The sequence below is a fragment of the Oryctolagus cuniculus genome, chromosome 1 (genome assembly GCF_051225735.1).
Source record: "Oryctolagus cuniculus isolate XC-2025 breed Fujian yellow rabbit chromosome 1, ASM5122573v1, whole genome shotgun sequence".
NCBI lineage: Eukaryota > Metazoa > Chordata > Mammalia > Lagomorpha > Leporidae > Oryctolagus > Oryctolagus cuniculus.
Window position 1 is genome coordinate 56,434,096 of NC_142867.1, and position 27,721 is coordinate 56,461,816.

Consider the following 27,721-nt stretch of genomic DNA (forward strand, 5'->3'; position numbering starts at 1 on the left):
TTAAAAAGAAATTTCGAGAAAACAGAGGTAAGAGGATTTGGAGGTAACAGCAACAATGAGGGAAAAATAATCTTTGTAAGTTCCCGTTGGTACACTGACACGTCAGCCATGGTTTCCCCACATTAGTGACTCAAACGCCAAACATGAGGCCATCATAACTTCTTGGGGTCTAAACTCCAACCCAGAGTTTTCTGGAAGTGTCCCTGACCCGAAGTCCATCTCCTGGGAAAACACATGATTAAACACAACTTTACCCCCTCTGTTGCATTAAATCAGACAGCTTAAAATGTATGATGTTCTGGTGTTTTTAATTTCTCACTGGGTCCATTTCACTAAAAAAAGAAGATACAAAATACTTTTAATATATCTTAGAAAAATTAGCAAAAGTTAAGAAAAGTTGAGCATATGACATTGTATAATTGCTTAGGTAAGGCTGTTGGAAAATTATAAATATTTTGTTCCCTTTCAACATAGCACATCACAAAAACACATTTGTAAGGTTCTCTGCATGCATAATTCCTATAAACGATCATATCCTACTTAGAAAGGAACAGGCCTGGTTACGACAGGCATTCAGACACCCCTCAAACAGTCTGTACAGTAATTACAAAAGTAAAACCAAAGGGTCTCTCAGCAGTCGGACAGAGGAAAGCATTTCAAATATCAGGAGTTCAGTTAGGATCAAAATATCCAGTGGGGTTTCCTAGTTCATTTCCGTGCTGTCCTTGCCTCCTAAGTAACCATCTTAGCCAAGGCACTGTTTAAAAAGGGCCCTGCACCCTGCGCTGCACAATGCCACGGAAGCCTGGAAGCCAATCAGCGACACCACGCATTACACGGAAGCCCACACGTCCACATGCACGAGTCAGTGGAAGCCCATAGGTGGCCCAAGCCCCAGGCCGTGTGTTCAGCTGTAGCTATGGTAGAAGTCGGGTTTAAGGAAGGACACTGTGCAGACATTCATGGCCTGTTCACCACCTCCCCAGAACAGAAACTCACACCTCCCCCACCACCCCTCCCCAGGCATGGGCTTTTCAACTCCACGGACTCCACTGGGCTCGCCGGCCTCCCTGTAAGGGACGGTTCCCTCTCTTCAGGGAGGACACTGGGCTAAGACCTGTCATCAAGCCACAGGAAAGGCCTATCCAGGCCTTGTGGCTCTATCACGCCTGCCAGCTGCTGAATTAACTGATGATAATCCTGATACAGAGCTAAGCAAAACCAACACCCAAATTAACTTACATTTGGAAGGTACATAATACAAAGATACTTTAGATAATAATCTCCACTTTATAAAGACAACTGGAAGACAACATTAAAGTTTCATTTTTATTAAATAGCCAAAAACCTTAAGACAAACTTCTAGAGACCCTTTCATTGGCAAATATTTTCCAGTCATAAAAGATGACCATTTATGGCATTATAATCCAGTTTCCTCTCGGGTAAATAAATAGACACTAAAATCTCTTAAAACCATACACTCCGGCAACGTCGATCTTTTGGGAAGAGCTTTCTTACTACTTTTATGCAGGTACCAGAGTAAGGACGCATGAGGTTCTCTGTCCTCATTTAGTATTTGTAGGGAGAAGGACTTATCCATCCCACTGAATTCTGCCTTTTTTCTAACAACTGAATTACCCCTGTATCTATTTACAGTTTTAATCTTCACTGCTGCCCATGGAGTTACTGCTGCTCATAAATTATAATTAGTGTTGGAGGGTTTGATTTCACAAATATTCTCAATCTAAAGACTGATCATATATATTCACGTATGAAAACACTCCTCCATGCGCCTTTCAAATCACATGCAGAGAAACTAGGATCCCCGTTTCCCTGGCACACTTGTTTTTGTTGGTGACTTCCTGCCTCAGGTCACCAGAGAGGCTGCCCACCTTCTGAGGGCTATCTTCGTGTTTTACCAGATGTGATAGCCTGCTGCCATCTTTATGACATTTTGAATCTAGCTAGCAGACAATTTCCCACTGCCCATGTGAACAGAATCTGCTTTATAAATTATCCAAATGATTTTTTATTTCAAGTTAGCTTCTTTCTAATACTCAACATCATCCTCTCACAGCTGGTATATACTGGGCAGCACATGAATATTCACTAGGGACAGAGAGAAAGAACAAACAAGGGAGATGGCTGAGTTGAGAGCATGGGCCAAGGGGTGTTGTCCTCCGAGGTGAGGGGAAGGAGTTGGGAATAGCACGGCCAAGTGTATGACCATTAGGGAAAGAAGCATCTTAGTAGAAACCAGAAAACCTCTCCAACCAGATCACATCTAGGAGGGCAACCAGGAGATGGCAGCGACCCTCTGACCTCTCCATCAGAGCACCAGCGGCCCAAGGCCTTCCATGGCAACTGGGGTGAGTGGCAGGCAGACTGACCAATCCAGTTTTTTAAAAAACACACCTTTGGAGAGGGAACATGCTGCCTGAGAGAAAAGCCGACACCAAGTCCAAGAGGGCCTGATTATCCAGTGATTCTGAGCACCGATACCCTGCACCCCTCCAAACGCGGCACCCGATGGAGTTCACTGGGCCATTCCTGTGCTGCCTTGTTCAGACAGCAAGGTGAGAGCACTAAACAGTAATTTTCCAAAAACAGTTTTAAAGGAAGAATAAATAAAAGAAGGTGACAATATTGACTTTTCTTTCTTTTCAGGTAAGCCGATTTGCAGGAAGAGAAATAGGAAGGCTTCCTGAGCACACTGACCCAATTAGAGGCACTGAGGGAAGAGGGGTTAGAAGCAGCAAAGCCGGTTTCTTTTGTCTTTAGCACAAAGCTCTACAGCCACGGCGTCTATGTAACTGATGCGACCTCTGCTGCCTGGTCATTCTGTGGTCTTTTTCCCTTTCCAGTTCTTTTCTCTCTCTTCCAGTTCCGCCTGGGTGAAAGCTGCAGGTCCCCAGTGAGTGATCAGGTGAGGGTTCTTTGAACCTAGGAGATGAACACGCTTTAAATAAAGCAGGTATTACATTCTTCAGAGAACATCATCGCCTCTCCACAGAAAGACCATCACTCTTCCGCTTTGCTCTGTCTCGGGGGGGAGGGGGGAGTCACGCATAAGCGTCCCGCCAGCCCACACGGCCGACGGCGCCCAGTGGGCCTGAACCACCTCTTACCTGTTAGAGGACGTGTCACTCAAGAGGGATTCACCCTCAACAGCGCAGGCTGTGGACACCTGGCCTCAACAATTCTTTTAGTACAACTCAAAGACACAAGACAGGAAAATCAATCTAAAATGACTTCAAACAGGAGATTACCTGGCTCTATCAATCGAATTAATCCTTCGTGATGGGCTACTTTATCCTTCCAGCTCTTGGTCTTATTAGTTGCCATCTCCAGCTTCTTTTTAACTCCCTGGAACAAAAATGAATTTTGGACTGTGCAGACACACCAGTAGTTCACAAACCAAGTAACGCTGACTGGGGACTTAATATCTGCTGTGGGCCTTCTCATCACGTCCTCAGAGCCACTGTATGAAGCAGGAACTACTGCCGTGCCCACCACACAGAAGTGGAAACTAGACATCAGGGAGGTGACGTAACCTGCCCAGTGTCCACAGGAGGGAGCAGCAGAGCCGGGACCGGAACCCAGGCTGTCTGATTCCAAAGCCCGCCCTTCTGCCATAAACACACTCATCACAGATGCACGGATTAGGTCCTGCGTGCCAGCAACAGCTCCAATCCACTTTTCCCTATCCTGCTGATGCTGGACTAATTCTCCCTCACTAGGGGGCACCATTTAAGTTTTGTCACATTCACACAGCTGAAGGGCTTCTCTTCCAGGAGGCACTCAGGACACCCCTGTGCTCACCCGCAGAGTGTTAGCGGCACCTCCCTGCAGACAGCTTCCCTGTGACGTCTGCCAGAGCAGCACCTCCAAGGAGGTCTGGATCACAGCCGGGGGGAGGGCGAGGAGCACAGAAACTTCTCGCAGAACTGCTCCTTCCCTGGTGGTCTGCCTCGCTCCTAGGGGCAGGGGCTGCCTCCTCCACCTGCCATTCCTGTATCCCTCGAGTTTTCTTTCCAGCTTAATGGGTGATCCCGTGACAGCAATTTTTATATTAAAATTTCTTTGTGCAAATCACTGTGCAGTTTCCTTCTCCTGGCTGGACCCTGAGTGAGACACCTTAGCTCCTGTTAGAACTTGCTCTTCCTTCCCTCTTAGAGGGAAGGCAAAGTTCTTACTGCAGCTTGCCACTGACAGCCAAGCAAACACTCTGCTGTTGAAACAACCACCTCATACTGCTCAAGCGCCTGTTTCCGCTCCAACTCCAGCTGCTCCAGCTGCTCCATGGCTTCCTGCAGGGCCCGCTCCTTCAGGATGCGCTGATTCTCCAACTCCTGCTTCTCCGCCTCGGTCGTCTGAATGGTCTGCTGCTGCTCCAGGTGCCACTTTTCCAGCTCCGCCCTCTTGGAAGACTCTTCCTCCAGCAGCCTGCAAGGTGGAAGGGAGCTCACGACGGGAGCCCGTCAGGCACCGCCCCGACCCAGCAGGATGCGTGAGGTCACCCGATGTATCCCTCTCATTTTACAAGGAAGAACTGGGAGCCCCAGAAGCTCACATTCACATGGGCTCCCATCCATCCTGCTCCTGCCCTGTGTTACACCCTTTTGAAAAAATAAATAAATAAATAAATAAATAAATAACATTTATGCAAAGCTTAATGAATGCCAGGAACTGAGGTAAGAACCAAGTGTTTTTCCTTCAGCCCTGCAAATGCTGAGCACAGCAACATGGTCTCAATAGTGCAGGGTTACTTTACTCACTCAATGTGTGTTTATCATGCGCCTTCCAGGTGCTTCTCTAGGTTCTGGAGATACAACAATGAATGGAAGGGCCAGCACTGTCGTGTAGTAGGTTAGGCCTCTGCCTGCAGTGCCGGCATCCCATGTGGGCACCAGTTCAAGTCCACTTCTGATCCAGCTCTCTGCTCTGGCCTGGGAACGCAGCGGAAGATGGCCCAAATGCTTTGGCCCCTGCCCCCACATGGGAGACTAGGAATAAGCTCCTAGCACCTGGCTTCAGCCTGGCCCAGCCCTGTCTGTAGTGGCCATTTGGGGAGGGAACCACTGGATGGAGGATCTCTCTCTCTACCTCTTTCTTTCTTTCTCATTGTCTCTCTCTCCTTCTCTCTCTGTATTTCTGCCTTTCAAATGGATAAATAAATAAATCTTTAAACATAATGAATGGAAAGGCCTCTGTCTTTGCCTCTAGTGGTAAAAGGGTAGAGGGGGAGTGGACATGGCAGGCGTTAATGCTGTCCAGGATCTGAACCCTCCTCTGCATCTAAGGAATCCGCCACACTGGTCCTGAGGGAAGGTCGGGCCCATCTCCCACTGCAGAAGCCACCAGCCAGATGGGCTTCCCTTGGCCTCCAGGTGTGGTGGAAGCATGAACCAGGCTTGGCTAAGTAAATGCCCTCCTGGAATTGGGACTCTGCAGCAAATGACACAGAGATGCTGAGACAGCAGAGAATTCATCTCGCTGGTGGCAGCAATACCCAGCATCAGGAGGCGGCCGGAGCAATGGCACTCACTCCTGAGGCCGGGTACCAGGGTGGTGTACTCTCACTGGGCTCTTCCCCTCGCCTGGTGTGGGCTAGCTGGAACTGCTCATCCTCTTCTCGTTCCTGCCAATGTTCAAGACCTGGTGACCTGCCTTCCTGTGGAATCGATGAACTGTTAAAGAACTTTCCAATCAATTATCTTAGTGCTTTAGCGAACCCAAATTAGTTTCTGTGGTTTGCAAAAAATCTTCTGACTAAATACTTTAGTATCTTATTCTCTGTGCCTCTACTTCCTTATTTATTTAAAAAGGAATAGAAACTACCCACTATCCATGTACTAAATATGATACACGGTGCATACAAGGTACTTGCCTACCATATAGTAATCACTGGGTTAAAAACAGCTCATCTTATTAAGGGGGGACTATTACTTCATTTGCTTTGGATACCTCATTGATTAAGGCTGCCTAAGAGAACCTGAAGCTTTCGGCAACCACATCACAGGGAAGAGAAACCTGAACCTTTTCAAACGAATTGCTATTGTCAGGCTTCCTGGATCCCATGCAACAGTACTTCAAAAAAATTTGTAGAAAATGGATAAAACATACATTCATTTTCCATGTAAAAAAATTTTGAAATCTTTGCATACAAGCGGTTTTCAAAAAATTCATAAAAACACATATTATTGGGACCGGCGCCATGGCTCACTTGGCTAATCCTCTGCCTGCAGCGCCAGCATCCCATATGGGTGCCAGGTTCTAGTCCTGGTTGCTCCTCTTCCAGTCCAGCTCTCTGCTGTTGCCTGGGAGGGCAGTGGAGGATGGCCCAAGTGCTTGGGCTCCTGCACCCGCGTGGGAGACCAGGAGGAAGCGCCTGGCTCCTGGCTTCAGATCAGCGCAGTGCCGGCTGTAGCGGCCATTTTGGGGAGTGAACCAACAGAAGAAGACCTCTCTCTCTCCCTCTCTTTCTCTCTCTGTAACTCTACCTGTCAAATAAATAAATAAATAATCTTTAAAAAGTACATATTATTAAAAACCTATGCATGGACATTTTTATACAAAAAAAATTCATCTTTTAATTCTGTTTTCCACAAACTTTTTTGAAAATACACTCATATTGATATTTTTATAAATTTTAAAAATGTATTTTTATTTTATCTTGAAGAGAGGGAGGCAGAGGAATTTTTCCATCCTCTGATTCACTCCACAAATGCCCACAACAGGTGGTACGGGGCCAGGCCAAAGCCAGGACACTAGAACTCAATCTAGGCCTCCCATGTGGGTGAGAGAGACCAAGTATGTGAGCCATCATCTGCTGCCTCCCACGGTGCACATAAGCTGGAATCAGAAGCAGAGGAAGGACTTGAACCCTGACACTCCTAACATGGGAAGCAGGCATTCCAAGCAATATCTTAACCCCTGCCTGCACCAAATGCCAGCCTTTTCATTGATATTTTAAATTATCTTCTTGATCTGAAACCATCACTGCAACCTGTCATCTTTCCTGAATGCTTATTTTGACATTCCATTACTTTCTGTATCTTCCTCATCTCAAATGAGATAAGGGAACAGAAAGCAACACCCTGAGTGACCACTGAATGCCAGGTACTACGCTAAATACTTTGCATGCGTTTTCTCATTTCATCTTCACAGCAACCGCACAAGGTCAGCTATTACCCTTATTTTACAGATAAGCAACTAAAAGTTCAAAACAGTGAAATAACTTCTCTGAAGTCCCAGAGTTAGAGCGTGGGAGAGCTGGGGATCAAAGCCAGAGCTCATTCCAGAGCCCAGTCCCTAACTGCCTTCAAATACATGAAAAGCATCATGTCAGAGAAGAGAAACTGCTTCCCTGCACCTCCCCCAAAACAGTCCTTGGGCACTCACTGTGTGCCAGGCACTGCATGGCCTGCTGTAAATAGATATGACTAAGGGATGCTCCTGGGCCTGACAGATTCAAAACTTTAATGGGTAAAAGTTAAAATGGGGTGGTGGTGCTGTGGCATAGCAGGTGAAGTCGCTGCCTCCAGTGCCAGCATCCCATATGGGTGCCAGTTCAAGTCCCGGCTGCTCCACTTCTGATCCAACTCTCTGCTATGGCCTGGGAAAGCGTAAAAGACGGCCCAAGTGTTTGGGCCCGTGCACCCATGTGGGAGACTCAAAAGAAGCTCCTCGCTTCTGGCTTCGGATTGGCCCAGCTCCAGCCATTGCAGGGGCTACTTGGAGAGTGAATCAGTGGATGGAAGCCCTTTCTCTCTCTGCCTCTGTCTCTCTGTAACTCTGCCTTTCAAATAAATAAATAAATCTCAAAAAAAAAAAAAAAAAAAAAAAAGAAAGAAAGAAAAGAAAGTTAAAATGGGACAGGCAATTCAAATCCTGGCTGCTCCACTTCTAATCCAGCCCCCTGTTACAGGCCTGGGAAAAGCAGCAGAGGATGGTCCAAATACTTGGACCCCTGTCACCCATGTGGGAGACTTGGATGAAACTCCTGGCTCCTGGCTTTAGTCTGGTCTAGCCCTGGCCAATGGGGCCACTTAGGGATTCAACCAACAGATGGAAGATCTCTCTCTCTCTCTCTCCATACACACACACATATATATATACACACACATATGTATGTGTATATATATATATAATTGCCTTTCAAATAAATAAATCTTTAAAAAATAGCTTACAATAAAAAATATCTCTGTGGAAACTAAAGATACCCACTAGAACAATAAGATGCCAGATATTCAAAAATGACTTGGTATCACATTAAGAAAGGACAGAGCAGGGGCCAGCACTGTGGTGTGGCAATTTAAGCTCTTGCCCACAGTGTCAGCATCCCATATGAGCACCAGTCGAACCAGTAGCTCCACTTCCCATCCAGCTCCCTGCTAGTGGACTTGGGAAAGCAGTGGAAGATGGCCCAAGTGTTTGGGCCCCTGCACCCACGTGGGACACCAGAAAGAAGCTCCTGGCTCTGGTCTGGCCTAGCCCTAGCCACTGAGGCCATTTGGGGAGTGAGTCAGTGGATGGAAGGCCTCTCTCTCACTGACTCTGCTTCTCCTTCTCTGTAACTGCAGAAGGCAGGCAGGAAGGCAGGGAGGAAGGCAGGGAGGGAGGGAGGGAGGGAGGTAGGGAGGAAAGGAGGAGAAAGGAAGAAAAGGAGGAGAAAGGACAGAGGAGGATGAACTAAGAAGCCCTAATAATAATAAGCACCCCCCCCCTTTTTTTTTTTTTTTTTGGACAGGCAGAGTTAGACAGTGAGAGAGAGAGAGAAAGATAGAGAGAAAGGTCTTCCTTCCGTTGGTTCACCCCCCAAATGCCTGCTATGGCTGGCACTGCGCCAATCCGAAGCCAGGAGCCAGGTGCTTCATGCTTCCTCCTGGTCTCCCATGCAGGTACAGGGACCCAAGCGCTTGGGCCATCCTCCACTGCCCTCCCGGGCCACAGCAGAGAGCTGGACTGGAAGAGGATCAACCAGGACAGAATCCGGCGCCCCAGCCAGAACTAGAACCCTGGGTGCCAGCGCTGCAGGCGGAGGATTAGCCTAGTGAGCCGCGGTGCCGGCCATAAGCACCCTTGACCTAAGATTATTTTCCATCTCATTTGTGCCAGAATTTCTAACCCAACTCCATGATGACTTTCCTAGTTTCTTCTGCCCAGAAGGACCTTTCCCGACAGGAGCAAGGCATAAGCCCCTTTGCCAATCTGACAGTGTCCCTCCAAATCAGGCCCTGACTTCAGGAACTCAGGAAGAGGAATTTCCCCCTTGCTTATAAATGACCACTAGAGGGGGCAAGTTTGCAAATTTCAAGTACCAAAAATTTTTAAAAAATTAGAATAGTAAAATAATTCTATTCATAAAATAGCCTTTGCACACCAAAGAAAAAGTAAAACTTTTGGGAGGGGCCAGTGCTATGGCCTGGCCTGAAGTGCTGGTATCCCTTATGGGCGCCAGTTCGAGACCCTGCTGCTCCACTTCCCATCCAGTTCTGTGCTATGGCCTGGGAAGACAGTAGGGGAAGGCTCAAGTCCTTGGTCCCCTGCACCCACGTGGTAGACCTGGAAGAAACTCCTGGTTCCTGGCTCCGGACAGGCAGCTCTAGTTGTTGAGGCCAATTGGGGAGTGAACCAGCGAATAGAAGACCTCTCTCTGTGTGTAACTATGACTTTCAAATACATAAATAAAATCTTAAAAAAAAAAAAAAACAAAAACATTTGGGGCAGTACTTTCAGCTCATTGGAGCAGAGCTATATGTAGTAGTTATACATGCATTTGAAAGGGTGAAATTCTTTTATCTGCTTAAGTCAGAGTGTACAAATAATAAATCAGAGCTTTTAAAACAGCAATACTCAAGCCTGATTCTGATCCATAGACAGTTTGGTTCAGTGAATCACATGTGAATTTTTCAAAGCTCTGTAAAGTAACTCTGATATTTATCACCAGTTAAACACCACTGGCAGTCCCTGTGTTGTGGCCCAGCAGGTTAGGCCACCACTTGACACATCAGCATCCCATAGTGGAATGCTGTTCTGAGTCCTGGTGACTCTGCTTTCACCTAGCTCCCTGCTAATGCGTCTCAGAAATCAGTGCAGTATTTGGACCCCTGCCACTAACTTGGAACACAGGATGTAGATCCTGGCTCCTGGCTTCAGTTTGCCCCTGTTCTGGCTATTGTAGCTATTTGGGGGGAATGAACCATTAGATGGAAGAAATCTCTCTCTCTCAAATAAATACATCTTTAAGAAACAACAAGGGGGTGCTGGCGCTGTGGAGTAGCGGGTAAAGCCGCCACCTGTGGTGCCAGCATCTCATATGGGCACCAGTTTGAGTCCCAGCTGCTCCACTTCGATCCAACTCTCTGCTATGGCCTGGGAAAGCAGTAGGAAATGGTCCAAATCCTTGGGCCCCTGCACCCATGTGGGAGACCTGGAAGAGGCTCCTGGATCCTGGCTTTGGATTGGCACAGCTCTGACCGTTGTGGCCAATTGGGGAGTGAACCAGTGATGGAAGACCTCTCTCTCTCTCCTCTCTCTCTCTCTCTCTCTCTCTCTGCCTTTCCTTCTCTCTCTGTGTAACTCTTTCGAATAAATAAATAAATCTTTAAAAAAAAAAAAAAGAAAGAAAGAAACAACAAGGGGCCAATGTTATGGCATAGCAGGTTAAGCTGCCACCTGCAACACCAGCATCCCATATAGGCGCTGGTTTGATTCCTGGCTGCTCTACTTCCAATCCCTGCTAATGTGCCTAGGAAAGCAGCAGAAGATGGCCCAAGTCCTTACACCCCTGCCCCCAACGGGAGACCTGGATGAAGCTCTTGACTTCAACCTGGCCCAGCCTTGGCCATTGCAGCCATGTGGGGAGTGAACCAGCACGTGGAAGATCCCTATCTATCTCTCTCTCTCTCTCCCTTCCCCCCTCTCCCTTTCTGACTATAACTCTGCCTTTCAAATAAATAAATAAATCTTAGGGGAAAAAAAAAAGAAATAACAACAACAAAATATCACTCTGGCTTCAATTATCCAGAATTATCTCATATTCAAAAATATCACTCATTCTATGAACACTAAATAACAGGTATTTTAGTAAATTTCTAGAGTTACCTAGATCCCTTGTTGTCAAAATTCACTCCTCTCAAAACTGCAGTATACGTACTGTAAATTCTCCGTACATAGGCAATCTAAAACGCAACACAGCACAAATTACCAAGTGACTCAAAAAACTGTCTGGTGTCACTCAGAATGCGACTCTTTGGAGGTCACATGGGACTCATAATTTTTCCCTTAAGAGAACTTAGATTTTTAAAACCAAATTACTTTTTCAGCCACTTTTGGCAAAGTCTAAAGACAATTCCTTTTCTCTCTCTCTCTCTCTTTTTTTTTTTTTTTTTTACAGGCAGAGTGGACAGTGAGAGAGAGAGTAAGGTCTTCCTTTGCTGTTGGTTCACCCTCCAATGGCCGCCGCGGACGGCACACTGTGGCTGGCTCACCGCGCTGATCTGAAGGCAGGAGCCAGGAGCCAGGTGCTTTTCCTGGTCTCCCATGGGGTGCAGGGCCCAAGCACTTGGGCCATCCTCCACTGCACTCCCTGGCCACAGCAGAGAGCTAGCCTGGAAGAGGGGCAACCGGGACAGAATCTGGCACCCCGACCGGGACTAGAACCCGGTGTGCCAGCGCCACTAGGCGGAGGATTAGCCTATTGAGCCGCGGCGCTGGCCCCTTTTCTCTTTCTTCCTACAAAGTTTCAACACATCTTTTTGCTCCTCCACATATGGAATGGCAGACATGAAAAACATACTGCAGCTCCCCACACCACCCCCCAAATACAGGGTCACAGCCAAAAGTTTAGGGATATCTGCACTGGCCGGGAGCTGCGACTCCAGTGTCTTTCGGTCGCTGCCCTCCACCCCACAACATCTTTAAAAATTCTTAGGGGGTAGCAAGTAGCAACTAACCCTTCTGGGGTCTTCATCTTACTTTGTCCTACCTGCTGCTGGGACTGCCCAAAACTGAGAGCATTCATCTGAGAACTTGTCTGTTGTAGAGTGAACCTGACTTAAAAGCTCCAAGCAAAAAAAAAAAAAAAAAAAAAAAATCCAGGTTCTAAAAACTTCTAAAACTAGGATATCAAGTAGTAATTATTGAAGGAATGTCACCTACCCTAAATTACCTAATAGAAATTGCGTATTTCCTCCTTATTCCCAGAAAACATGCATGTGGACTCTGGCCCGAGCCCTTCCACAACACCACGGGCCTCTCTAGTCTGGCACGTGCTGAAGAGGCCAAGTCATCCCCAGAGCTGATTCTGAGTCCACAGTCATTCTAGAACACGACTAAGGGTACCCCATCAAACACCCACGAGACTGCTCTAAGATAAATACAGGCTCTTCATTAGCCCCAGAATAAGAAGAAACAGCCCAGCTATGATCCAGACTCCAAGGTCCTCTTCAATCCAGACGACAGCCAAGCTCAGTCATGGCTGGGGCTGAAACACTCCTCTCTCTCCACCAGTGTTAGTCATGTGGGAATCGGCATTAGTCCATGCAAAGTATAATGACAAAGTCTTCAAACTAACGCGGCACCTGGCCTGAAGCTTGCGCACCGTCTCTTCATCTTGTCGGGCCTGTCTCTCATCCTCAAGAGCCTCCTGCAGCTTTAGGTACATGTCTTCCAGCTCCCGTACTCGCTGCAAATACTGTTCCAGTTCAGAGGACTTTTGGGCCACCTGTTCTTCCATCTGCTGTCTAATCTATTGGTACAGAAGGGTCACAATTAATCTCAGATTAACTTTTTCCTGGGGGAAGGCCTCCCACTCCACCTTCATCCCAAGGGTTTGCCCTCAGCCCACAGCCACCACAGCCGGGAACCGGTCCTTTAATCTCTGGACTAAAGGAGGAGGACACGAGTGCACCACACTCAATACCAACAGTTAGAGTCCGGGGAAAACAAGCAACAGTGCAAACATGGTGCTCCTGCTCTGGTGTGTTTTCCATCCCTTCTACTCCACATTCTAAGACTCAAGTCAAGGGGACAAAAAAAAAAGCTTTCCTGCACAACTTCTCTTTAAATTCTCTTAAATTACTTTGTCTGAAAGCCACAACCTGCTTCAGAGTCTTCTACAAAAAGAACAAAACTTTTCCCAGTCCGAACAGCCAAGGTCCAAACATAAGGGGAAGGAAACAGCAGGCCGCAGGAGACAACTCCTGCCCCACCTGGCTGCCTCCACCCCTCTTCATTTCTCTCCCCAGGGCACCTTCAGCCTTGGAAGAACTCAAGCAGGTAAGTCAGAGTCTTTAAACTATATGCTTTTTCCTTTCCAGATCAGAGTTTGCATCCTTGCCTTAAAAACTGTAAGGATATCCTAAATACAATGTCAGACTCATTTAGCATGTGTCTGCAGTTTATATTGCCACTTGCATTAGCTCACTCTGCCTTCAAAAGAGTCTTGAGAGATGATGCATCCAAGAGAGGAAAACCAACGCTCAGTAAGCAGCAGCCGAGGGAAACAAGGCCAGACCTCAAGGCTGTGGGTACAGCGCTGCCTGCTCACTCCTCGTCACCTTCCTCTGTGTGCTTCTCTCTCACAACGCACACACTGCTCTTTCAACTCTTAGGCAACCAAAAGTGACTGAAGGCAATGTCCTGAGCATCTGTTTGGGTGCTGGGCTCCACACCCTCCCCCATGGTGTGGGAGGACCTGTGCTCAGTTAACCTACTTAATGCAGCCTGGGCCATGGCACTCTTGGGGTGGGAATCTCTAAGGTGAAGCAGCTGCCAAGGGCAGCAAGCCAGAGTCCAGACATTCTCACTATTGCAGAACTGCTCAACTGGCTCACTGCAAAGGAGAAATGTCATGGAACCTATGCTTACCTTCTACATAGCTACTCATTTTCCAAACCAGGAATTCTTTTGAGAATGAAAAGGATGTTAATATGAATTATACCAGGATGACGGGGCTCATCCTAACTAAACATTTATCACCCCATTCCAAAAATTTCTACTTAAGGATCTTGAAAACGTTAATGTCTTTTACCTTTACATCAATGGCACAATGCCTGGTATACAGAGGTGTTCAATAAACAGACAATGGATGAATGAAAAAAACACTGAACACCCCTAAAAGCCTATTGCAAGTCAACAGCAGAGCCTAGCTGATAAGATGGCCTCCCTCCCGCCTCCCAGCCCTGCCTCCTCTCCACAGACCCAGGCTGGCTGTGAGCTAAGGCAGCTGTTTTCCAGAGCACGTGGAACCTACCAGCTTTTCTCGCTCCAGTTCTGTGCTGAACCTGGCCTGTAGTTCCACTTGAGTCTGAAGACGTTTCTTCTCCTCTTCTGCTGCACGAGATGCTGCTTCTTCCAGTTTCTACTCAAAAACACAGCCACAGAGACGTGAGATTCTTACAGTGGAAGTTCAGAGACAGAGACAGTCACATTTAAACATATGGGTGAAGCAAACATCTCTAACATCCGTAAACACAGAAAAAAAATCTTTAGATCCATTAAAATTGCATTCCAACAATTTGCCCAGCTTACATGCAAAATAAATGAATGACTGTTAACAAATACTTGAACAATATTTGGCAAACAAAGTGCTAGTATAGTCACTGAGTTAATTCATTTGCAACTGCATACATGAGGTTCGAGATCTATTTCTGTTGAGCTTCCATATGGGATGTGGGCAAAATAAACAGCTGCTTAAGCTACTGTGCCACAACACCCCCACTCACCAGTATTTCTCATCCTCCCTAGCTCCATGTTGCAGAAACTCAGGCAAGAGTGACTAAGAGATCTGGGGCTCTCTTCCTCCACCAGCCTCCACTTACAGGGCACAAGTTCTACCCAAGACGTGACAGGCCGAGAATACTGGACCCAGTCACTCTTGTCCCAACTCAACAGGAAGGGGCAAATGTCAAGACCAGGCTACCTTTTCTACCTAGCAACAGGCTCACAAAGCAGGATTATCAATCTAAGAGAAGCACACTACTGTCTCTACTCCCAGCCCTAGAACACTGCACAGAAGTTTGGGATAAAACACACTCTGCTGCTCTCTTCAGAAGAACCCAATAGACTACACACAGGCCTAAATTTAAACTAAATGTGAGGCAATTCAGGGCCCAGGGTACAATGAGAAAAAATAGAGCAATCAGCTAGAAATCAGTGAAATTTAACAGTTGGGTGTGATACCGACAGAGGTGCACAGCTTAACAAAGAGAACAGAGAAAGACACACTCACAGGAGAGCCCCACTAAATCAGTCATCCCAAGGTAACTGCACATATGCCCAAAGCTGTGCTCCTGAAGAACAACACTGGAGGTTTCACACTGTGAGGAAAATAAATCACTGAAATAGTCCTCCAAGTCACTTAGTAAATAAAGGAGCAAACAAGGACAACAAGCCTACAACATGTTATCTAAAATATCCATTTTTTCAATTAAAAATTGTAAGACATTAAAGGAAACAGGAAAAAGGGGAGACAAAGGCAACAGAAAGTGCCTCCCAAAAGGCCCAAATGATAGACTTATCAGAGATTATAAAGTAGCTACTATAAACATGTTCAAAGAACTAAAGGAAACCAGGCTTAAAGAAGTAATGGAGGGGCCCACGCTGTGAAATAGAAGGGTTAAGCCTCCCCCTGCAGTGTCAGCATCCCATATGGGTGCCAGTTTGAGTCCCAGCTGCTCCTCTTCCAATCCAGCTCTCTGCTATGGCCTGGGAAAGCAGTGGAAGACGGCCCAGATGCTCGGGCCCCTGCACCCACGTGGGAGACCTGGAAGAAGCTCCTGGCTCCTGGCTGCGGATCAGACCAGCTCTGGCTGTTGCAGCTATTTGGGGAGTAAACCAGTGGATGGAAGACCTTTCTCTCTGTCACTCCCTCTCTCTGTCTGTAATTCCATCTCTCAAATAAACAAAAGCTTTTTAAAAATAAGAATTAATGAAAGGAATGACAATATCTCATCAAATAGAGAATATCAATAAAGAGAAAAAATAAAAAAGAACCAAATGGAAATTCTGGAACTGAAAAATATAATAACTGAAATGAAAAATTCACCAGAGGGACTCAGCAGTCTATTTGTGCTTCAAGAAGAATATATTGAAGATAAATCCACAGGAATTTAGCAATTTAAAGAACAGAGGGGGAAAAAGAATGAAGAGAAATAAACAGAGCCTTAGAGAAATGTGAGACAACATTATGTGCACTAACATCTGAAAAATGGAAGCGACAGGAAGGGATAGGAAGGAGTAGAAAAAACATTTCAAGAAATAATGACTGAAAACTTCCCTAATTTGATAGAAACATTTGATACATTCAAGAAGTTCAATTAAGCCTAAATAAGATAAACAAATATAAATACCATAGTAAAACTGCTGAAAGACACAATGACAAAAAGGAATATCTTGAAAGCAGCAAGTGAAAAATTATTCATCATACACAATGGAACTCCAGTAAGCCTGACAGCTGACTTCTTGTCAGAAACCTGTGACTACTTCTCGCCATATTATAAGAAGAAGTGAAGTGTGACATTGCTGGACTGGAGCACTAATCATCGATCCCTGGGATATTTTTCCTTCTGGTGTAGTGAAAAGCAGCATTCAAGATGGCAGCTATTCTATCAGCCTGGATTTCATTATTGCAAATGTACATACTCCCTGATCCAACAACTCCAATTCTGAGAACCGATTCTACAAAGATACTGAACATGCACTAATATGCATACAAGATAATTCCCTATAGCATTTGCTATTAAAAGAAAAGATTAAAGTAACCCAAATGTTCATATAGAGGATTGGTGAAGTAAGCAATGACCAGTCACAAAACAGTGTTAAACAACCATTAAAAAAAGAATGAGGGAGTTGGATGTTTGGCACAGCAGTTAAGATGTCACTTGAGGGGCCAGTGCTGTGGCGTAGCAGGTAAAGCCCTGCAGGCACCCTATATGGATGCCTCTCTCTTCCCTCTCTGTGTAACTCTGACTTTCAAGTAAATAAATACTAAAAAAAAAAAAAAAATGCCACTTGAGAGGCCTACATACCACATCCAAATGCCTAGATTTGGGTCCTAGCTCTACTTTCTTTTTTTAAAGATTTATTTTATTTATTTGAAAGTGTTATAGAGAGGTAGAGCCAGAGAGAGGTCTTCCATCTGCTGGTTCAGTCCCCAAATGACTGCAATGGCCAGAGCTCAGCTGATCCAAAGCCAGGAGCCAAAAGCTTCTTCCGGGTCTTCCACACAGGTGCAGGGGCCCAAGGACTTGGGCCATCCTCTGCTGCTTTCCCAGGCCTTAGCAGAGAGCTGAATCAGGAGTGGAGCAGCTGGACTCAAACCAGTGCCCATATGGGATGCTAGTGCTGCAGGCTGGGGCTTTAACCCGCTGAACCACAGCGCCAGCCTCAACCCAACTCTGCTTTCAATTCCAGCTCCCTGCTTGAGTACCTGGTCCCTGCCACCCAGGTAGAAACCCTGGACTGAGTTCCTGGCTCCTGACTTCAGCCTGCTCAAGCCCTGGCTATGGCAGGCATTTGGAGAGTGAACCAGAGAAAAGCTTTTTAAAAAAGCAACAGACTCTGCCCCAGTCACCAAAAATTGCCTTGACATCCTCAGGGGAACTAAATGTTCCATTTTTTTTTAAAGATTTATTTATTTATTTGAAAGTCAGAGTTACACAGAGAGAGGAGAGGGAGAGAGAAAGAGAGAGGTCTTCCATCTGTTGGTTCACTCCCCAGATGACCGCAACAGCCGGAGCTGCACCAATCCGAAGTCAGGAACCAGGAGCTTCTCCCAGGTCTCCCACATGGGTGCAGGGGCCCAAGCACTTTGGTCATCTTCCACTGCTTCCCCAGGCCATAGCAGAAAGCTGGATCAGAAGAGGAGCAGATGGAACTAGAACAGGCACCCATATGGGATGCTGGTGCCACAGGTGGAGGATTAACCTACTACGCCACAGTGCTGGCCCCGTCATATATTTTCAAGACTGGGAAAACCAGGGTGTATCAGTCAGTGATCCGGATCCACTTCTGAGAACACAGTAGTTCACCAGAAGCATCTCCCAAAATCACACTAGCCTAGTCTTGTAGAAACAAAGTTCAAAAGGCAGGGGCTCCTGCAATGACAGCAGAGCCCCCAGCAGCGCCGTCCTCGCTCCTCCCACCTTCCTCACGGTCTCCAGCTCCTGCTGCTTGTTCTCGTTGGCAGCCTGGAGCTCCTTCATCTGTCGCTCCAGCTCTTCCTGCTCAGCCAGCAGCCTCTTCCGGAGTTCCTTCCGACGCTGGCGGGCTTCCTTGTGTGGTGGAGGGCTGCCCAGCTTCAACAGATGGATAGTAGAATGAATGGCTACAAACCATGTAGGAGATAAAATGGGAAATACAGTTTATTCTTTGTAAGCCTAAAACACAATTGCCACAGTGGAAAGACCCAGAGTAAATTCTGATTTTGCCAGTAAAGTCATGGTGTGACCTTGTACACAAGTTGAGACAGCAGTTTCCTTGCCTGCTACGGTTTGAATGAGTCCCCCAAAATTTTTCACACATTAGAAACTTAATCCCTAGTAGAACAGTGTTGGGAGATAGGGCCTAGTAAGAGGTTCATAAGGCTCTACCCTGATGAACTGACTACGATCATTACTGAGGGAGTGAATTAGAAGTCAGGAGTGGGGTTGTTGGGCCAGCGCTGTGGCACAGCAGGTAAAGCTGTTGCCTGCAGTGTCAGCTACCCATATGGGTGCTGGTTCTAGTCCCAGCTGCTCCACTTTCAATCCAGCTCTCTGCTATGGCCTGGAAAAACAGTGGAAGATGGCCCAAGTCCTTGGGCCCCTGCACCCAATGTGGGAAACCCAGAAGAAACTCTTGACTCCTGGCTTCGGATCAACCCAGCTCTGGCTGTTGCGGCCATTTAGGGAGTGAACCAGCAGATGGAAGACCTCTCTCTCTTTTTCTCTGCCTCTCTTTCTCTCTGTAACTCTATCAAATAAATAAATAAATCTAAAAGGTGGGGGGGGCACTGGCTGGTAAGGCCACCTACAATGCTGGCTTCCCATATGGGCATCAATTTGAGTCCCAGCTGTTCTACTTCCAATCCAGCTCCCTGCTAATGGCCTGGGAAAGCAACAGATGATGGCTCAAATACCCGGGTCCCTGTACCCACATGGAAGACCGGGATGAAGCTCCTGGTTCCTGGCTTTGGTCTGGCCCAGCTCTGGCCATTGTGGCCATTTGGGAAATGAACCAGCAGATGGAAGATTCTGTGTCTCTCCCTCTCAATCTGTGTAACTCTTTCAAATATACAAAATTTTAAAAATAACAATAAAGCACTGTGAAGTACTTCATTGTTTATAACATAATTATTCAATTATTCCTCAACTAATGGCAGTCAGGTTTTCTGCTGCCTATCACAAAATTCTGTAATGATTGAATCTTTTGAAAATGTGTAATTGGATCTGTCATTATCACACAATTTTTGACCCTTACAATAACTCTTACAGGGACCAGTGCTGTGGCACAGTAGGTTAATCATCTGCCTGTGGCGCTGGGATCCCATATGGGCGCTGTTCTAGTCCCAGCTGCTCCTCTTCCAATCCAGCTCTCTGCTATAGCTTGGGAAAGCAGTAGAAGACGGCCCAAGCCCTTGGGCCCCTGCACCCACATGGGAAACCCGGAAGAAGCTCCTGGCTTCGGATCAGCGCAGCTCTGACCATTGCAGCCATTTGGGGAGTGAACCAGTGGATGGGAGACCTTTCTCTCTGTCTCTCCCTCTCACTGTCTATAACTCTACCTTTCAAATAGATAAATAAAATCTTAAAAAAAAAAAAACCTTACAACAGGTAGGTACTATTAACTCCATTCCACAGAAGAAAGTGGGTATAGAATTCATAACTCAAACCAAGTAACCCAGGAGAGAAGGTGCACATGCCTTAAACTCTTAAACCACATCAAAATGACCACAATTTAATTTTTACCTACCTTCAAGATCATAATATTCAGAATCCCATCAGCATTAAAATATCATATACACAGAATAATATCACAGAATAATATATAATTTTAGTTTAAAAGTTATTAATTCACGGCCAGCGCTGCAGTGTAGCAGGTAAAAGCCATGCCTGTGGTACCAGTTCAAGTCCCAGCTGCTCAACTTCCAATCCAGCTCCCTGCTAATGTGCCTGGGAAAGCAGTAGATGATGGCCCAAGTGCTTGGGCACCTGTACCCACGTGAGAGACCCAGAAGTAGCTCCAGGACTCTGGCTTCAGACCAGCCCAGCTCTGGCTGTTGCAGCCATTTAGGGAGTGGGCCAGTGGATGGAAAGACTTCTCTCTGTGTCTCTCCTTCTCCCTTTCTATAACTCTGCCTTTCAAATAAAATAAGCAAATCTTTTTTTAAAAAAATTATAAATTCAGAAGTTTGTGTTCTTATATTTTTTAAATGATTAATTAATTCAGAAAGAGGCAAAGACAGAGAGGTAGAAGAGGGAGAAAGATTTCTTATCCACCGGTTACTCCTCAAATCCATTAAAGGCTAGGGCTACAGCCAGACGCCAGGAACTCCATCCAGGTCTCTCATACCCACAGCAGGAACTTGATTACCTGAGCCATCACCATTGCTTCCCAGGATCTGCACTGGCAGGAAGTTAGAATCAGGAGCTGGAGCTGGGAATTGAACCTAGGCAATCCAATACAGGATGCAGGTGTCTTAACCACTAGGCCAAATGCCCACTCCAAAATATTTGTGTTCTTGAAACCACTCTTAGAAACTAATGATTTCTTTTTCTTTTACTTTTTTTTTTTTTTTTTGACAGGCAGAGTTAGTGAGAGAGAGACAGACAGACAGAAAGGTCTTCCTTCCGTTGGTTTACCCCCCAAATGGCTGCTACGGCTGGCACACTGCGCCAATCCGAAGCCAGAAGCCACGTGCTTCCTCCTGGTCTCCCATGCAGGTGCAGGGCCCAAGCACTTAGGCCATCCTCCACTGCCTTCCCGGGCCACAGCAGAGAGCTGGACTGGAAGAGGAGCAACCGGGACAGAACGGGCACCCTGACTGGAACTAGAACCCAGGGTGCCGGTGCCGCAGGCAGAGGATTAACCTAGTGAGCTGTGGCGCCGACCAGAAACTAATGATTTCTTATGGAACTGGTGGAACTGAAAATCAGTTGAAGTATTCAAAAACTATTGCATTATTCTTCTATTTTACATTTTACCAAAAACACAAAATGGTTACTGGGGTTGGGTAATGGGCATATGGGAGTTTACCACTTTAATGTTCTTCATAGTCCTTAAAGGGGGAGATTCCATACTCTTTAAATAGTTATGAGCAAAGAAAGCCTAAAATCCCCCATTTACGATTTTCCCACAAGTTCATTATGCAAATCAAATCAGTTACAATGGTACACACAGAAATAACTACAAACTATGAGGAATACCTAATTGTCTTTCATGAGGCTCACAGATAGAGCTCTTAAGTTATATCACGGTGAAAAATTAAAATCACCTTACCCTGAATCCACTCCTGTTTCTTCTTTTTATCTGAAGCACTGATTTCAAAGGTCTTATCAAAGCATTTTATGAGAAAAAGGCATTTCTTTCCATCTTTGTCAGGCAAAGACTAAAACAGAAAGCAAAATTCATTCTTTAAAATCTAACTGTGAAGTATCTGAACTAAATTCAATCTTCGCTATTTGTTCAAATATTTTTGAAATGCAATAGCAGTGAAAAATACCTGCAAATGTACATTACCAGTTCTGGTTTACTAATGTTGTTCCCTAGCAACATTCCTTATGGTAGCAATGACCCATGACCAGTTTACTCTACCTGGACTGGAAAGGCTACAAATGCCTGACAATAATGCCATGTTCTGGGCTTTCATGAACACAGCAACTCTTGTACCTGAGCTTGTCCTCTGCAGAAACCCTGGAAGGTACACTCATGGAATTATTTAAAACGGACTGATTCCTGAGGCCAGTGTTATGGCACAACAGGGTTAAGCCACAGCCTGTGACTCTGGCTACTTTATGAGTGCCAGTTCAAGTCCCAGTACTGGGGCTGGCACTGTGGCGTGGAAGGTAAAGCCGCTGCCTGCAGCGCCAGCATCCTATAAGGTCACCGATTCAAGTCCCAGCTGCTCCACTTCCGATCCAGCTCTCTGCTATGGCCTGCAAAAGCAGTAGAAGATGGCCCACATGGAAGACCCAGAAGCTCCTGGCTCCTGGCTTTGGATCGGCACAGCTCAGGTCATTGCAGCCAACTGGAGAGTGAACCAGCAGATGGAAGACCTCTCTCTCTCTCTCTCTCTCTCTCTCTCTCACTCTGACTTTCAAATAAATAAATAAATCTAAAACAAAAAAAGTCCCAGTACTCCACTTTTTTAAAAAAAGATTTTATTTATTTATTTGAGAGGTAGAGTTACAGACAGTGAGAGGGAGAAACAGAGAGAAAGGTCTTCCATCCGTTGGTTCACTCCCCAATGGCCGATCCGAAGCCAGGAGCCACGTGCTTCCTCATGGTCTCCCATGCAGGTGCAGGGGCCCAAGCACTTGGGCCATCCTCCACTGCCTTCCCGGGCCACAGCAGAGAGCTGATTAGAAGAGAAGCAGCCAGGACTAGAACCAGCGCCCATATGGGATGCTGGCACCACAGGTGGAGGATTAACCCACTGCGCCACAGCACCAGCCCCCCAGTGCTCCACTTCTAATTCAGCTCCCTGCTAGTCATCCTGGAAGATGGCCCAAGTAGCTGGGACAATGACACCCACATAGGAGACCCAGATAAAGCTCCTGGCTTAGGCCTAGTCTGGTTCCTGCTGTTGCAGCCATTTGAGGAGTAAACCAGCAGATGGAAGATCTCTGTCTCTCCCCTTCTCTCTGTAACTGTAACTTAAAAAACAAAGGTTTAGGGGTTGGGGTGGAGGTGACATTGTGGCATAGCAGGTAAAGCTGCCACCTGTGATGCTGACATCCTATATGAGCACTGGTTCAAGACCTGGCTGCTCCACTTCTGATCTAGCTCTTTGCTAATAGCCTGGGAAAAGCATCAGCAGATGGTCCAAGTGTTTGGGCTCTTGCCACCCACATGAAAGAACGATATGAAGCTCTTGGCTCTTGGCTTTGGTCTGGCTCAGTCCTGTCCATCTGCAACCACTCTGGAAGTGAACCACTGGATGAAAGCTCACTCTCTTTCTCTCTCTCTCTCCTTCTCTCCTTCCTCCCCCTTGCTCTGTAGCACTGACTTTCAAATAAACAAGTAAATCTTTAAGGGCCAGTGCTGTGATGTATTAGGATAAGCCTCCACCTGTGGCCTTGTCATCCCATATGGGCACCAGTTTGAGTCCCAGCTGCTCCACTTCTAATCCAGCTCCCTGATGATGGCCTGGGAAAGCAGTAGAGGATGGCCCAAGTGCTTAGGTCCCTGAAACCACATGGGGTACCCAAAAGAAGCCCCTGGCTCCTGGCTTTGGATCAGCCCAGCTCCAGCTGTTGTGGCCATTTGAGGAGTGAACCAGCAAATGGAAGACTTCTCTCTCTGTCACTCCCTGTCTGTCTGTAACTCAGCCTCTCAAATAATAAATAAATAAATATTTTTTTAAATAAAATAAATAAACCTTTTTTAAAATGGCACTGATTCCTGTAAGATATGAAGCATCAGGGCCAGCGTAGTGGTAAAGCCACCATCTCAGAGGCCAGCATACCATATCGGTGCCGATTCGAGATCCGGCTGCTCCACTTCTGATCCAGCTCCCTGCTAACAGCCTGGGAAAGCATCAGAGGGTGGCCCAAGTGCTTAGACCCCTACATCCACGTGGGAGAACTGGATGAAGCTTTTGTCTCCTGGCTCCTGACTTCGGCCTGGCCCAGCCCCAGTTTATGGCCCTTTAGGGAGTGAACCAGCAGAAGGAAGCTTGCTCACTCCCTCTCACTCTTACTTACTCTCTGTTCTTCTGTGTAACTCTGACTTTCAAATAAATAATTTTTTTTTTGACAGGCAGAGTGGATAGTGAGAGAGAAAGAGACAGAGAGAAAGGTCTTCCTTTTGCCGTTGGTTCACACTCCAATGGCCACCACGGCTGGCGTGCTGCGGCCGGCACACTGCACTGATCTGAAGGCAGGAGCCAGGTGCTTCTCCTGGTCTCCCATGGGGTGCAGGGCCCAAGCACTTGGGTCATCCTCCACTGCCTTCCCGGGCCACAGCAGAGAGCTGGCCTGGAAGAGGGGCAACCGGGAAAGAATCCGGCACCCCGACCAGGACTAGAACCCGGTGTGCCAGCGCCGCTAGGTGGAGGATTAGCCTATTGAGCCGTGGCACCAGCCCAAATAAATAAATTTTTAAAAATATTTTATTTATTTTTGTCAGAGTTACACAGAAGAGAAGGAGAGGCAGAGAGAGAGAGAGGTCTTTCATCCACTGGTTCACACCTCACTTGGCCACAATGGCCAGAGCTGTGCCAATCTGAAGCCAGGAGCCAGAAGCTTCTTCTGGGTCTCCCATGCAGGTGCAGGGGTCCAAGGACTTGGGCCATAGTCTACTTCTTTCCCAGGCCATAGCAGAGAGCTAGATCGGAAGTGGAGCAGCCGGGACTCAAACTGGCACCCATGTAAGATGCTGGCATTGCAGGCAGCAGCTTTACCCACTACAACACAGTGCTGGCCCCAATAAAAAATCTTTAAAAAAAAAAAAAAAAAAGGATATGAGGCATCTAAGCCAGGATCATTCCTACACTTCCCTGGTATTTTTTTTAAAGATTTATTTTATTTATTTGAAAGACGGAGTTACAGAGAGAGGCAGAGCCAGAGAGAGAGAGGTCTTCCATTCTGCTGGTTTACTCCCCAAATGATCTCAATGGCCAGAGCTGAGCTGATCTGGAACCAGGATCCAGGAGCTTCTTCCAGATCTCCCACATGAGTGCAGGGGCCCAAGGCCTTGGGCCATCTTCTACTGCTTTCCCAGGCCATAACAGAGAGCTGGATCGGAATAGGAACATCCGGGACTTGAACCAGTGACCATATGGGATGCCGACACTGCAGGTTGGGGTTTTAATCTGCTGCACCACAGCGCCAGCCTCTCCTCCCTGGTTTCTTCTCCTTGCACCTGGGATAACTGTTGCTGGCAACCTGAGTAAGACCTATGGCAATTTTGTGGCTCTCCATGTTTAGCTGTATTTAAGAAGACCCCTTCATGAGCATTTCATACCCCAAGACATTAATATGTCTGTATCATTTCACTCATCAAAATATGTTAGAGTTTATGAGTAACAACGTAGGAATGTTAAAGTTCTTTAACAAATACAGATACTGTGACAGTTCACATACAAAATAAAAAAAAACTCAAAATGTATGTTCTTGAGGTCTTTACTTCAAAGATTTAATAGCTGTGAATAAAATATCCTGAAGGTCACTCACAGTATTCACAGATTATGCTCAATCTTCTTTCTTCTTACATTCATGGTCTCAAACACTGCCCTACTGAGGTTTTTTTGTTGTTTTATTTTATTTTTGATGACTCCATAAATGTTCAAATAAGTTAGATTTAGTTTCTATACTTTGTTCTCAAGTATAAGAAAATAAATTCACATGAGAAAAACCGTTTTGTCATCTATTTTTAATTTTTGGTTCAGAAACAAACCTGCTATTATTATTTTTAAAAAATTTATTATCAAGTATTTGAAAGGCAGAGTTACAGCTAGAGAGAGAGGTCTTCTATCTGCTGGTTCACTCCCCAGATGGCTGCAACAGCTGGAGCTGGGCCAATCCAAAGCCAGGAACTAGGAGCTTTCTTCTGGGACTGCCACACAGGTTCAGGAGCCCAAGCACTTGGGCCATTTTCTATTGCTTTCCCATAGCAGAGAGCAGAATTGGAAGTGGAGCAGCCAGGACTCGAACCAGCGCCCATATGGGATGCCAGCACTGCAGGCAGCGGCTTTACCTGCTACACAAGTGCCGGTACCACCTGTGATTATTTTGAAACTGTGAACTTGAGAATTATTTTAAGGCTCCAAATCTATTAAGTGTGATGAGAAACTACTTCAACAGCAGGGGGCAGTATTGGGTTATCATGAAAAGACAAAAGGGCAGCCTTACCTCTACACAGCAATTTTCATCCAAGAAAATGTCTCCTTTCTTATCTTTCAGATCCTCACCCACATAATAAGACATTATGTTGGGTTTTAGTACAAACCAGCGTTCAGTCCAGTTTTTCCGTCTATGGCCTTTTTTCATCATATAACCCTATGAAAGATTAAATGTGGTATAAATGCTTGTCCTCTGATTTCTAAGAACTGATATTTCTTTAATATTCTTGTCTACTCCATGATGTGACACATGGTTCTGAATATATGAATATCACAGTTCTTTCCCATATCACAGATAAAGAACCCTTTCAAACTATAAAGGCCAAGAGTACTATACCCAAATTCATGCAAGCACTGTAACATAACAAAAGATTGCATACAATTTCAGACACCTCAGAGATAATCTCCTCCCCAAAATTATATAAAGAAAACAGACTGAGAATCCCTGATGCTAATAGCAATGTGAATTCTTAACATTTCTTTATCTTTTTGAGACTTCTATTGGAATATTTATAGATAAAATGGAAAGTCTTGGATTTGCTTCAAAATCATACAGGAAGACCACCTAAGTGCTGCCCCATGGTAGCGCCTTCTAAACACGTCCTTCCACTGACACCCTCCTTTCTCCTTTTCTCTGCCATCATGGTGAGTGTACCTGACTCTTCCTCACCACATCTTCTCACAAGACCTTCAGAATCAACAGATTCCTGGCCAAAAAAACAAAAACAGAATCGTCCCATTGCCCAGTGGATTTGGGTGAAAACTGGTAATAAAGTCAGGTATAACTCCAAGAGGAGACGTTGGAGAAGAACCATGCTGGGTCTATAAGGAATTGTACTTGAATGGATGGTACATATGTTTATGCTGTATCAACATCACTATCTTCTTAACCACATCAAGCTGAAGATGTCACCATCATCAGGACAGCTGGGCATGATTGACTAGGGCTGTGACAAGTGGGTTGGTTCAGTAACAAACATGTGAGGCCTTTGGAAAAAAATTTTCAAACGAAGCTAAAGTAAGTGGTGCAGGATTGGAGATGTGTTTGGCGGTTACTGGGGCCGGATATATGAAACTTTGCCATGTTAGTCTATTTCATTTAAAAAACAAAACTGACAGTGATTTTTACTAAATTAAAACTTCAATTGATAAAATGCTATGAAGCTTCAGCTTGTCCATATATATATATCTTCTTAACCAAAGATCTGAAGATATAACCTTTCCAACTTAACATTCTAACTGACCTCTCACTATTCTGGAGGATGAACTTTGTTCCAGACTTGCAGAAGAGTACCACAACAGGAATTAGGAGTCTGGCTTCTAAGCTCACTCTCAGCCCTATACTTCTTCCCCATATATTAGCCCCAAAGATGTGTGATTCAAATTTTAAATTGAGCAAAATTACACATTACAATAGGCCAAAATCCTTTAGGGTTCTTTGATAATAGGTGACTTTGTAATATTAAATACACAGAAACTGAAAATCTATGATAAATTATACATATCATGAATATTTGATATTAAATTATAATCATATAATTTGTTCTGTTTACTATCCTTTGGAAGATTTAAGCAAAAGTGATCTCTTACTATAATACATCTTATCCTAATGGGTCTAGAAGTATTCTTCAGATACAGATCATGTCTCACCTATTTGTAGCTCCAAACATC

General features: G+C 45.7%; 1 protein-coding gene across 3 annotated transcripts in view; it reads right to left on the minus strand.

The window, feature by feature from the left end:
• Nucleotides 1-289: 289 nt before the first annotated feature.
• Nucleotides 290-27,721, minus strand: part of SWAP70 (switching B cell complex subunit SWAP70) — a 130,518-nt gene continuing 103,086 nt past the window's right edge. For all 3 annotated transcript variants that reach the window (XM_089328958.1, XM_089328955.1, XM_002708808.6), the window contains exons 5-12: nucleotides 26,061-26,207; nucleotides 21,487-21,595; nucleotides 18,153-18,334; nucleotides 14,261-14,368; nucleotides 12,588-12,754; nucleotides 4,248-4,446; nucleotides 3,270-3,366; nucleotides 290-2,943 (exon numbers count right to left, since the gene is read on the minus strand). In XM_089328958.1, coding sequence (XP_089185084.1) covers nucleotides 2,837-2,943; nucleotides 3,270-3,366; nucleotides 4,248-4,446; nucleotides 12,588-12,754; nucleotides 14,261-14,368; nucleotides 18,153-18,334; nucleotides 21,487-21,595; nucleotides 26,061-26,207 — 1,116 coding nt within the window. In that variant the 3' untranslated portion in view covers nucleotides 290-2,836. The remainder of the gene's footprint in view (nucleotides 2,944-3,269; nucleotides 3,367-4,247; nucleotides 4,447-12,587; nucleotides 12,755-14,260; nucleotides 14,369-18,152; nucleotides 18,335-21,486; nucleotides 21,596-26,060; nucleotides 26,208-27,721) is intronic.